Source organism: Crinia signifera, chromosome 3 (genome assembly GCF_055691185.1).
Source record: "Crinia signifera chromosome 3, ASM5569118v1, whole genome shotgun sequence".
In the NCBI taxonomy this organism is placed as follows: Eukaryota; Metazoa; Chordata; class Amphibia; order Anura; family Myobatrachidae; genus Crinia; species Crinia signifera.
The window spans coordinates 269,173,687-269,187,591 of record NC_139219.1 but is presented as its reverse complement, the minus strand read 5'-3'; the positions used below and the strand labels follow the sequence as shown (position 1 = coordinate 269,187,591).

The 13,905-nt window shown below is 42.2% G+C and overlaps 1 protein-coding gene across 1 annotated transcript; it reads left to right on the top strand.

Annotated features, from left to right (window-relative positions):
• Window positions 1-1,903: 1,903 nt before the first annotated feature.
• LOC146062726 (transmembrane 4 L6 family member 1-like) lies at window positions 1,904-13,186 on the top strand. The gene is made up of 5 exons (XM_083174768.1): window positions 1,904-2,226; window positions 7,827-7,916; window positions 8,004-8,146; window positions 11,911-12,097; window positions 12,763-13,186. The coding sequence occupies exons 1-5, from the start codon at window positions 2,050-2,052 to the stop codon at window positions 12,775-12,777; spliced, it is 612 nt and encodes a 203-aa protein (XP_083030894.1). The 5' UTR covers window positions 1,904-2,049; the 3' UTR covers window positions 12,778-13,186.
• Window positions 13,187-13,905: the final 719 nt, after the last annotated feature.

The window sequence follows — 13,905 nt, the reverse complement described above, 5'->3', positions numbered from 1 at the left end:
GGGAGTTTTCACCCTGGATCCTATGTGGTCTAGAACCGGTCCTACCAGCAGATGAGTAGCAGTGGCCAGCGATTATGCAGGAGCCTGTATCAGCGCTCACCACTCATCACTGCCCCGTACACACTGGATAGCTTTTGAGCTGAAAGCAGCTCAAATTACAAAACTGAGCAGCTTTCAGCTCAAAGTCACCCAGTGTCGCCCAGTGTGTATGGGCCTTAACGCATCATGTGATTTAAAAATGCATTGCAGAGGAGAGTAATAAGGCAGGGGCTGTCTATTTTGTAATTTCTGGGTCCCACAATTTCCTGATGCAGCCAGACTGTCAACAAGGCTTAAAGTGGTCATGAAGAGGTGGTAGAACACATTTCCCATAGCACAAGTAGTGTTCTTGGGACGTCTCAAAGCACTGATGATACTGCATCCAGTCCACTGCTGCCCATTGGGAACAGCAGATCCTCCTGTTAGAATGTCACTTTAAAAATGGCCGCCCTCTCACAGCAGACGTTTATTAAGGATGCTAGAGGAGGCGGCGACCTCCTCTTGCATCCTAAATAACAATCTGATTTAAGGCCGTGGCCATTTTGCAAGTGACATTCAGGAGGAGTGCCGGGACCGCATACAGAGGATCTGCTGGTCCCGAATGGGCAGCAATGAACCGGGTGGCGGAGGTGAGGATGTGGGGGGCGCACAAACTTTAGTTGAGGGTTGTGCCCAATTCGGAGTTATGCCACTGCATGGCAGACGGAGGGGGGTGCTTACCAGCAGCTCCCGGAGTACTGGCTATGCCCCCAGAGTGACAAAAACTGGGGGGGTTGCCTCACAAGAGTGTAATACTCCGAAACTGGGCACCCCATCAATTATCCCAGACATCCTTTTCTGCGACGGGGTCCCGAGTCGCAGCACTGAAAGGTTGGAAGGTATACAAACACACTGAAGGTAAATTGATATCACTCATAGCAAAATATGAGCTGTACAGCATCTTCAGCCAGCACCATTCCTGCTATCTTCTTCAGCGTCGGTCACTGCGCATGAGCCACACAGTATCTGCAGTCAGTACCCCACTTAGATGCCAGTACTCTTCCTTGCCTTCCCAAGTGCAGGACCCCGGAGGCCATTGATTCAGCCCTGTTGGTGGGCCCATGGCTGGATTAAGGGCCTAATGGGCCTGGAGCTGAAAATGTTCATGGGCCTATTATGAGAAGTGGAGGAGGTGAGGCTAGTGCCGTGTACTTATGTAGAACAGGTACACTATGGGCCTGATTCTGGTTCACTTGCAAAAGCAAATTCTCTCTATAATGGACAAAACCATGTCCACTGCAGGTGGGGCAGATGTAAGAGAGAGTTACATTTGGGTGGGGTTTGTACTTCAAATTGCTGCAGCTCCATCTGCCCCATTGTTAACCTGGGGGGGGGGGGGGGTGAAATCCACAGGGCCCTAGACAGCCGCCTGTGTTGCCTAGCGATATACCCACTGCTGCCCTTAAGTGAAATACAATGATAAGCACATGGATTACAACTTTGAACTAGAACATGATGGATCTACAAAGAAGTAACAATAAATACAATCTGTGGAAGTATTGATGAATACAAAAGCTTTCCTCTGCATTTATCAATATGTACACACTAATCGTTGTAGTCAAGGGATAAAGGAAAGAAAGCTTGTAACATAACCTCCCTACAAATGGCAGAGAACATGAGTAAGTGTGCAAACACGCATCACATGACAATGAATCTCGTTGAAAGCTACTTAGGAGCACTGTGACGTCACAGTTTTGGCTAGGAAAGGTTTTGCTTAGAAATAACGCAAATAATAATTAGCCTAACTCTCCCTGCCTTTCTGTTTATATGTTGATGCTAGGTTCACCCAGAAAAAAAGAAGGCTTCGGTACAGAGCAATCAGTGCTTGTTTAATACGTCTCACCCTGGTGACTAATTCTTACTTCTGGGTATTTAAGAGGTAGAACAAAGGGATCACAGTATTTCACATTAGCTGCCAACAGCCATCACCTGCTTGGGAAGGACCAGATCACAGTCAGAGAAGCAGCAAAGATGTGTTACGGCAGGTGTGCGAAATGCATTGGATATCATCTCCTGCTTCTGGCAATCTTTTGCATTGTGGCAAACATCTTGCTATATTTTCCCAATGGAGAAACACAATATGCACATGACAACCACCTGACGAATTACGTTTGGTTTTTCCATGGCATTGGAGGAGCTGGAATTATTGTAAGTATGGGATAAACCTTCCTTTGGGAGAATAACCCTGGGAAACTGACAGCTGGTCAGTAGTGTTCTGTCGCTTTGTGTGTGATGTTGTGTGCTTTTTGGGGCAAGTTTTGTTTAGTTTTACAATAGTCTGTTTATTCGATATTTAACTATTGTTCTGCTCAGATACAATCATTATTGGAAGATTATTGTAGCGTTTATGTATTCAGCTATCTACACGTATAACTAAGTACACTATAGTACACTATATACTCACCTATAGCATGTGTGACACTCAATAATTTAAAAATTGTTCCCCGCAAATATTGCTATAAGGATAACTGGTAGGATTGAGCGAACGGACTGTATGATGCTCATTTTATAAAGATTTGAATTCCTTCTATCATCTTGTATATTACAAGTGTAATCTTAGGTGTACCATTAGCACTTAGCAGTCAGTTAGCAATTAGCTTTCAGCAGTGTTTTTTATAAAGTATTCAGTACTTACTCACCTAAAGTTACAAGGGAATATAAGATGTACTGCATAGTAGCTTCCATACTACTGATAAGTGGGAAGATGTTTGTTTTATCCATTTCTGAGCTGATTTAGCTGTTTTCTTCCTACTTCTGGAACTACAGTAGTTACAACTTTTAGACCAAAACAAAATTGTTGGTACTGAGTACCCTGCATACAATCTGAGAAAGTGCGGTCTTACAGCACCTTAGTGCTGGCTATAGTAGATAAAGCAAATCTCAGATTGGCTTTGGGAAATACAACAACATAATAAATAATCACCATTGCTTTCCTTGTGTTATATGGGGGATATACAATAAAACTCCAAAATATAAAAATAACCACCATTAGGGAATGTATGGAAGATATTTACAATGTAGGTAATATGGAAAATACAAGGTACATAGGGCGGGATGTACTAACGGGAAAATGCGGTAAACCCCCCGTTTTACCGCATTTTCCGATGTACTATTACCCGGCCACCACGTCACCGCATTGTAGGGTATCGCCACCTTTGGGTGGCGATACCCTATAGAAGCCTATGGGCTTCTTTTCGCCGCCTCTGCCGAAACACCCACCGACCCCCCTCTCCCCCTCCCTCTGGATTACCTGGTCCGAGTCCTCCTGGACCCGGAAGGTAACACATCTCTCCCCCTAGTGACGCAGCCGATGTCCGTCCGGCTGAATGGGGGAGAAGGAGGCGCCGGGGACAGCCTGCTTAGCTGTCCCCGGCGTGAGGGATGCAGGAGGGGGCAGGGAGGTGATGGAGACCACATTCTAGGTATCGCGAGGGACCTCCGTCTCCACATCGCGATGCCAGCCGCATATGTTAGTACATATGCGGCAGCATCGCGGCGGACAGGCGGCGATGTATATTAATACATCCCGCCCATAGTACTTTAAATATTAACATAACTATAATTAGTTTAATTTCCAAAATTGTCATTTTTGGCAAATGTGAGCACCAGTAATGAAAGTTAGGTTCTCTTTTAGGAGTAAGTTGGAGCTATTGAAACATATCTATATTACTGTAGGTTGAATATATAATGTTAATTTTGCTTTTGAATAGCCAGCCTGCCATACTATTGCCCTATACTGTATTTAAAACCATTCACTGCTGCTCATATAAGTGCCATCTGCTTATCTCCAGTTGCGGAGCACAGTTCCAGCTCTGTGGTGTAGGACTGTGGCCAGTGGATCAAAGGGCTCTGTTCTGTAATTAGAGCTTTTTTTCCCCCGGTTTTTAGAACTTGTTTTTAATGCTAATGTATGAATGATATACTGTAATCAAATCTAGTATATACAGGATGTTCATTCTACCCAGTTTACAGAAAACCACTGAACTCCAGTGTTTGGAGAGTAACACTGAATGGGATCCTGACAGGCATTCACCCGACGTCGGTACCCCAACTGTCCAAACACCGACAGCCGGGTTCCCGACGGCCGTCGGCTATTTTCCCTCATGGGGGCCACGACCCCCATAGAGGGAGAATAGAATAGGCCGCAGCGCGGCGAGCGCAGTGAGCCCTCAAGGGGCTTTGTTGCACTTGCCATGCTGTCTGTGTCCGGCCAGTCGGGATCCCGACTTCGGGATAATGACTGTCGGGATCCCGACTGTCGGACCCCTATACCAAACCCCACTAAATGATTGCCTGTATTTGTGTACTGTAGTTTGTATAGTTGCATCTGTGAACTGGTTTCTGGTAAGCCAGGAAGGACTATGGTTATTAGGTGGACCCTTTTAAGTTCAACGCACTGGGTTGACCACTGAAGGTGGTCCAACCCTGGCGACATGGCTAATGTCGCCAGGGTTGGAAGGTCAACACAAGCATTCGGTTGACAATGGGAAGGTCTACAGTTTTTCACGTTTTTTTATTTAGGTGACATGTGCAATATTTCATGCCCTACCATCCATTGCGGCGTTGTGGGAGAATAAAATTGTGTGCCGGAAACATGGTGAGCGCAGCAGTACACTTGGACGTTGTCCATGTCGACATTCAGGACAAAAAAAAACATGAAAAACTCATGTCGACCTCTCCATTGTAGACCTAATGCTTGTTACATAGTTACATAGTAGATAAGGCTGAATAAAGACTTGCGTCCATCGAGTTCATTGTGTGACCTTACAACCCTGTCGGCTTATTTAATGTGTTGATCTAAGCAGTGTTACCTTCAGTGGTCGACACAAGGACCTATACACGCCAGAAACATTGCTTATTAGACCTAGTAATACAGTTTGCAGATACATAAGAGCTTAGTCTTTGGATGTCATTGTCACACCCAGATATGTAGAAAGAGTGTAGAGATCCTGCTTAGAAAGGCCAAGGGGAGGACAGTTTATTTTGTACATGGATTTACATTTATAATATAATATATTTTATTACAGCAGGTATATTAGGGGTGTATATGGCTGTACCTGGTACCGTTCCATAAAAGTAGCTTGGAAAACAAAAATGTAGCTCTGCACCTGCTTGATAGAGGGGCATTAAAACGGAGACTTCTTTATTATTCAGTAACTGTTCCTTATTTAGTGTATTCAGCACACAATGGCATGGAGGGTGTAAATAATCTTATTCAGAAGGCTGACCGCCAATAGGTCGGCACCATATGGTCGACATACATATGGTTTATATACATACGGGCAACATGTTCAGAATGTCGACACTTGCAATATGTGGACAGAGAGACACATGACTGATATTTGTTTCTCGTTTTCTTTTTTACTTTTTCATATTTGACAATGCATGCGGACTAGTAAAGTGTGCTGAGGGCATCAGTATCACAGCAAGGAGGCTGGCAGGAAGCATGGCGGTACACTGATTGGGGGTCCGCATTGCATGCTCAGGTGTCCACATTGACACCAAAAAAGTGAAAAAAACATGTCAACCTTGCATGTCGGCTTTGTGGGGTTGACCTAATGGCTGTTGACTTAGACATTGTTTGTAAGATATACTACACCAGTCTTTGTGGATTATCAATTCCTATTTGTTGATAGATTAAATTAACAAACTTGTAGTAAGTGTTCTGCTGGGTACACACTACATGACGAGTGTATCCAACAATATCAGCGAGGTGCCGGCATCTACAAGGCAAGTGCATACACACTACATGACGAGTGTATCCAACAATATCACCGGGTTGCCGGCATCTACAAGGCAAGTGCATACACACTACATTACGAGTGTATCCAACAATATCACCGGGGTGGCGGCATCTACAAGGCAAGTGCATACACACTTGCTGATGTTGGTGACGTATTGGGGGCTGCACCATGGCCCTTATTCTGGTTGGTGCGGCCGGAGCCGCATATGCGGCTCCGACCGTGCAGGCGAATCCCCGCCTTCCATACGGATCGCCACGGCCGTCCGTACGCGGACATGTGGCGGTCCGCATGAAAATGGCGGGGGATACGCCTCCACCATCTTGGAGCAGCCCCCTGCATTCGATGGTCGCCGACCATCGAAGGCAGGGCCGCACGCTCCACCAGCTCCCGCACCCATAGACCTCACGGACACTTGTCCGTGTGAAAGCATGTATGGGGGCGGGCAGCTGACATCCGGCGATGTCAGATGCCCGCCCCCAACACATGCGTCACAGCCTCATTACCATGCGTACGCCCCGCGTTTGCATGGGAACGCCCATGAAACGCGGGGCGTATGCATAGGGAAATGAGGCTAAGTAGCCCCTCACGCCCCTATCCACCCCCTTTGCGGCGGTAAAAAAAATGTGCGGCGATTTCGCCTGCACATGCGCAGAGTGCCCTCTGCACATGCGCAGAGCGAAAACATCGGCGGAACGGCCGCAAGCGGCCGTTACCGCTTAGATCAGAATAAGGGCCCATGTCCCGCATTTGTGATGTGTACCCTCGTCTGTACATGAAAGACAGTGTAGGACATTGATAACGGCCCATGGGAGTCCACATCATTCATTATATGGAGTATACACACTAAGCAACGTTATAAATTAGATTGTTCAGAAGGGCAAAATGAGAATTATCATTTAAAATATTGCCTAGTGTGTATGGGGCATGACACACTAAATATATTGAAAAAATAAAAATTGTGAGATTGTCCTTTTTTATAAGGTTAAGATAACATACACAACAGACTAAATGCAAGTACACAACAGACTAAATTCAAAGACTCAAGGGTACATTTGGGTTGAAAGTTATGCTGTCCATACACTAGTGGGATATGGCAACTTTTCACCCGAGTCTGACGGATCGGGCCAAGAAATCGGATGAAAAAGTGGCCAAATCCGATACATTGATCAGTTCCGAGTGCATCAGAGTCGGAGATCGGACCTGCTTGCTCGTCCAACCTCCAACTCGGACAGCCTTCCAACAGCGGGGAATGGAATGGCATGCAATATATCCCACCTCATGCAATGTATCGCATGCGATCCTGCCATCTGGGAAGGTACAGATTGGCTTTAGGGGTATCGGCTGCAACTGCTCTCCTTGGAGAAATTGCAGTAATGTATCGGGACCTTTAGTCCAGCTAAAGAAAATCCCTTTGCAGTATGGTGGCCAATCCAGGGATTTGGCCCCAAAATTGTCGGGATTTCAATCCTGGGATTGGGAGTTTCCAATCCCGGGATTTCAGGATTAGACTGCGCATGCATGGAATCCCAGGATTGAGCATTTTTCAATTCCGCATCCCGGGATTGGCGGTGCTCTCTGTTATTAGTCTAGGACTGTCTCCGCTGCTATTTATGGTTTATATAAAGTTTACATAATAATTAAAATACTTTACAGCAACAATGTAAAGGTTGCAATTACTATATTTGGTCTGCACGGTTTTGTGAATAAAATATATGCAACAGTAAAAAGCAAGCAATATGATTTCCATATGAAAATATAAGATACATTATTGTTTTTTAAACTGTAATAAATGCCAGCCAATAGGAATACTTTTTAGTTGGACGGTGACCCTTCGTCTATACAAAGTGGAAGCTGTATGCTCATGTATATTATCTGTCAGTGCCTCAAGGGAGATAAAGCAATATACTGTATTAAGTGTAAATAATATAGTGTAGTGTGTAATACAGAGTTAATTGTACGGAGAAATGTATGATAATCCCTTAAATGTTCTATCTGTGTACCTAGATGCTGCTTCCAGCATTTGTGTTCATTGGGCTGGAAGGAGAGGATTGCTGCGGATGCTGTGGCAATGCCACGTGTGGGAGAAGCTGTGCGGTAAGTAGCCTTATTTGTATAATTAGTGTTACTTATTCCCTGCCAGCAATGAGTGTCAGTGTTTCTCATTGGAATTATTTATTACAGATGCTGGGATCGGTTTTGGCGGCCATAATCGGAGTGGCTGGTGCTGGTTACTGTCTCATCATCTCTGCACTGGCGTTAGTGAGAGGACCATACTGTCTTAAAGATGGACAGTGGACGTATCCATTTGAAAATGACAAAGCATAGTATGTATCTGTTGCTGGAAAAATACTGTTCTATAATCCTCACAAAATCTGCTACTCCTGATATATACATGGTGATATGTGCTATTAACAAGATGCAAGGGGTGTGGTAGATTTTGTCAACCTGTCCTAAATGTCAACCTGGGCGGGAGGTTGGCTTGTGTCCACATACATCTTTGTTTTATTGTGCCATGTATGGCACAATTTGGCACACCTTGGACTCTTTGTGATTTTTCTAAAATTTGCTTCTTTAATCTATTGCTTTATAAAAATTCTACTGCTGCAAAAAATGTTTAGAATCCATCTACAGTACTTGCAACATTTGGAAAAACAGCTAAGTCATGTTTTGCATGTTGTGGCAAAGAAAAATAGCCAAGATGTATGTGGACACATCTGTATATGGGCATTCATATAATGTGGACATTGCCAACGTGTTGACAGGCGCTAAAACCTAACCCTTAAAAGTAGCGCTAATCCCAAGTAATAATCCCTAAACTAGTTTCTTAGCATACTATTCTGGATGTCAACATTCTGAATGTATACCAGCTGCAGGAATGGTATCACAAAGTACCACCTGGGTTACCATATTCTGCACCTGTTTTACAGAAATCCTCTTCAACCCACCTGGTTAGCAGGACAGTGGGTGTCTCTGTGTTGGCACAAAGCTTGCTGAGATGAGAGTAACAGGACAGTATATTCTGTACAATGTCCCTGATGCAACACATGAGGTTGATCTACCATTATGAAACAAATGAATGTATGGACTTGTGAGGATGGAGTATACTTCTGCTCACACACTACACTACACACTAAGATATTGGAATTGGCTTCAACTATCTGTGTATATTGTTATAAAACAGCTGTGGAGCAATTCTGATCAAGAACAATTTTGTAATAAAAAGGTCTTAAACATGTCAGACTGGGGCATAAATGGCTCACCGGGGGAATGCTGTGGTAGACGCCCATTACCGGGGGAATGCTGTGGTAGACGCCAATTTTTAGGGGTGTGGCCAGTCACCACAGCGAACCCATTAGACAGTGCATGGTCTTGGCTTGAGATATATATATATATATATATATATATATATATATATATATATATATATATATATATATATATATATATATATAGCTTCAGGGGATGGCCTGGCACTCCCACAGCTGGGTCCAACTACCCTGGTGCCCTCCGGATTGAATGGGTAGAGAGGTAAATGAGGCGGCACTCAGACGGGTTTTTTCTCAAAGCGTGTATTAAAAAAATAGGACCAACGTTTCGGGGGTCTTGTCACCCCTTTGTCAAGGTGCAAGTGGAAAAAGATATATATATATATATTGACAATGTACCATATTAATAATAGATAATAGCAATGCATAGTAGAGAATACACCATACTGTAGTTCTGTGTAGTATAATGTACAGTATAATTAATACAGTCTGGGACCTTGTTCCCTTATTCAGATCTGATTGCAGTACAAATTTGTTCTCAAAATGGGCAAAACTATGTGCACTGCAGGTGGGGCAGATGTAACATGTACAGAGAGAGTTAGATTTGGGTGGGGTGTGTTGAAACTGAAATCTAAACTGCAGTGTAAAAATAATGCAGCCAGTATTTACCCTGCACAGAAACAAAATAACACCCAAATCTAACTCTCTCTATACATGTTACATCTGCCCCACCTGCAGTGCACAAGGTTTTGTCCATTTTGAGAACAAATTTGTACTGCAATCAGATCTGAATAAGGGCCCTTATCCCTAGAGCTCTAAGGAGAGTCACTCTGTCTGACACAGTATAGACTTACTCCAAAATGCGATGGTCAGCCAATCTGCGTCCGATGTTACTGTGGGAAGTGGGATTCCGGTTGTGGGCGTCTCTAAGCATAAGACAGCATCAGCTTTATTAGCATATTTTCAACAACTGCACAATGAGCAAAATTGCAGCTCAGACCCTGAGTGGTGAATATACTGTAGATGTATTATTTCAACAGTGAACCTCAGTAATTGCACAAAGACTGATTAAAACAAATTAAGTTTACTGCTAAAAATAATCATAGTATCCCTTTAAAATTGAACAAGCTTGATCATGTTTGAACTTTACTAGAACATGGTCCAATAGGTCCACCACGCTCAAATGTATCAGCATATTAGTCTATCAGCAGTTATAGCATTTATCAACAATTTGTTCGCTTTTAGATTAATTTGGTGAACAGATTTAAAAAGTCCTTTTAAACATTTCCGTTTATACTGTAAGTAGGATGCTGAAAATCATTGAACAAACCAATAAAGAGATTATGAAGGCACTTAGCAGCCCAACAACAAAAGAAAACTACCTAGTAGTAGTCCTAATTATAAAATGATCACAGATAAGTAAGTGTAATCGCCTTGAATGGATAGCTTTAAATACATACAATACATATGTGTACATATACTGTATTACATCACCCATCTAGCATGTATTTGGATGGCGTAGCTATTGAGGCTTATGAGAAAAAAAAACGGTACTTATGTAGTATCTGGGCTGCCGATTTTGTGATTGTATGCCTTACCTTAAGGCATACAATCAGATGCGATGCGATGCGATGTGATTTTGCATAGGATTCAATGTTAAGAAGGTCCTGTTCATTTCCCCACTATCCAAGTGGGCATAGAGTTGATTTTATATAGCGTGGCGAGCGCAGCGAGCCACCGAGCCCGAAGCGTGGCGAGCGAACGCATATTTCTTAAAAAGTATTCTGTGTCCCCTCGCGGGGCTCGCTACGCTCGCCACGCTTCGGGCTCGGTGGCTCGCTACGCTCGCCACAGGTTTATATCCAACTCCATGCCCACTTGGATAGTGGGGAAAGGAAAAGGACCCCTTTTTCCCATTGAATTCTATGTTAAAATGGACTCAGACCATTTTAACATTGAATCCTATGGAAAAATCTTGACCATCGCATCGCATACGATTTGGTCGCATGATTTCTAAATCGGACGCCCAGATACTACATAAGTACCAAAAAAACTTTTCAATTGCTGTGAACGAATCTACTTTGTGCTAATGAGCCTTGGATATACAGTACTGTATGTATGTGCTCTTGCTTCTCTAGTGATTAACAGTTTGGGTGGAGCTGTATTGTGACTTTTGGCATTCTGACAAAACGTTACATAGAAAACCTGCTAAACCAGACTACAATGCTCATCAGTATGGATATAATACAACATTGTTATTTGGTCTAAAGATACGGAGTTTCGGTCAAGTGTTATTGGTTATATTTTACAGAATTGCAGAGCAGTTAGAATAATCTCAGTACCTTGTATACCACTGTAGATTCACAGAGAGAATGAGTAGGTAGTAATCATTTTCAGTATAGTGTGGCACTGGCAACAAAAAAACACATTAGTTTTAAAGTGGAGCACATTAGTAGGTGATGATAACAAAGCCCTTCTAGAATAATTTGATTAATACTGGACATAATAACTAAACTCCTAATACTAAACAAGAGAAATGCAAGTGTATAGTCTTTCAGACAAAGAACAGGGATTACACCCACTCACAGAACAATACATTGGATTTTCTTTGACCACCTTAAGACAATTTTTGAATCAAACAATTCTAGAATGTCATGGCACGGTCTAGGAAAATAAATTATGTTCTAAATTACAGACTACAAGATTGGTTGCAGGGCAAACAGCCACAGAAAAAGTATAATGTGTAACGAATAAGAGCACAATGCATTTTGTTACTATGTTGGAGTATGACAATACCTGATAACTATTTTTTTTTTGTACAGCTATTTGACTGATCATTCTATTTGGTCACAATGTGAAGAACCACGCCATGTTGTTGTCTGGAATGTCACCCTATTCTCCATCCTGTTGGCTCTGTCTGCAATTCAGGTCATTTTATGTGTAGTCCAGATTCTCAACGGTCTGATTGGCGGGATATGTGGCGCTTGTTGCGGTGAACAGAAAAGCCAGGTATTTAAATTATTTCATTTTCCGCAACATTTTAGTCAATGAAGCAGTTTTTGTTTAATAAAAAATATAAAATTTTTGCATGTTATACTTTCATTAGAGCAAATAGAGTCCAGTGTGGGACCCTTGGTGTATAAACTATGGGAAAGCATCCCTTCACCATTGGATACTTGCATGCACCAATCAGATACAGTGTTCATTTTATGAGTGGTTTATTGGTCAGGAATTCCTGGTTTATGTCCCAGGAATCCTATCTGCCAGCACGTATGCTCTTGTTGCTGATCAGGCACAAGCTCTGGAAAATGACTCTCTGGAGCTTGCACAATATCTTTTATAACAGAATTTGATTATTACTTTGTTTAGTGGTTGTATCATTTATTGTTCATGAATTCAATGCAGACTTCTACAGTATTATCCTGGCAGTAACTAACCAGCAAAAGCTGATATTCCAAACCTGATAAAAGCTAGTATAATGGGTACACCTCTTACATCCATGTATAATAATAGTTTAGGATAGGAGGCTTTTTTTGTACAATTTGAGTTTTATTCTAAATTTTTTTCTGTACATCTGTTTCGAATTTTTAATGTCCTATTGACCTGCCGAGCAGAGATAATTATGTGTTTTCTAGTTTGTTTTTCTAACTTTATCTCTTGTATTCTTTTTGCAGTCATATGTTTGCTGATGAAGTTTCCCAGAATAGATGGACATGAAGAAGTGCATTTTATTTTGGCTATTTAACTTGTAAATGTAATTGTACAGAATACTGTATTTAATTTTTTTTTTTCCTTGAAAAAAAATTCTACTTTCTTACCTATGGAAAAGATGTTCCTATTGTGCCCCAGGCCCTGGATCGAGTCTCGGGGATGCAACATGTAGTTGTTGATAGCAAAAAAAAAATGTTTAAGCTTTGTAATAAGCAAATCAACAAAGCTTGCCACTTAAAACTGAAGGCAAAGGGGGAGTGTTAGTAGAGGGCCAATTAAAACCACCATTTATGTTTCATCCTCCCAATCGCTAACTCCCATGGCCAGTTTATGGCCAAGCTGTAAGAAGAGCCCCAAAAATTTTTGTAGACATCCTTTTTTTTTCTCTGACTAGGGGAAATTGCCTATTAGTAAAATCCTTTTCATAGGCGGTTGTGCCATTATTACTAGCTCTTGTTAAGATTGTGAGAATTTACTGAAAATACAGTAGAGTGGTTGAATGGTCTTTCGAGGGGCATCGTTAAATAAAATACCTCCATAGCGCTGTATGATGCTAAATGTAAAGTACTTAAGGTACTGGAAAAAACTTTGTAATATTAACAAATACACATGTATGTAAGATGAGTGTGATTTTTATACGTTCTATTATTAAACACATCCCAATATATTTGACTATTTCTTTTCTATGAACAGTACTTGACATACAGTAGCAGAGTACTGTAAAAAAAATGAAGTCTTCATGGGTTCACAAATGAAATTGAATTGTTTAAAGGGTTATGTAAGCTTCAGACTGAGGCTCCAAGTGAGTAACCTGTCTCATACCTGAGGGTTGAGTCTGATTGGTTTGTGAATCAACCCCAGGAGCTGGATGGTCAATGAAATTAGGATTCTTGCTAGACCTAAACCACATCAATGGGAGGACCTCAGAGAGCGAGATATGGTCTAGGGCCTGAAGGCATGGCTAGTACTGGAGATTTGGGAAGGTGAGAATTTGCTTGGGCACAACAGTAAAAGTTTATGGCAATAGAATTAAAGTCACATGAACCGGATTGGAAGCTGGTATAGACAAGAGTTGGCTTGAACCAAGGAACTTCTATTAGCAGAAG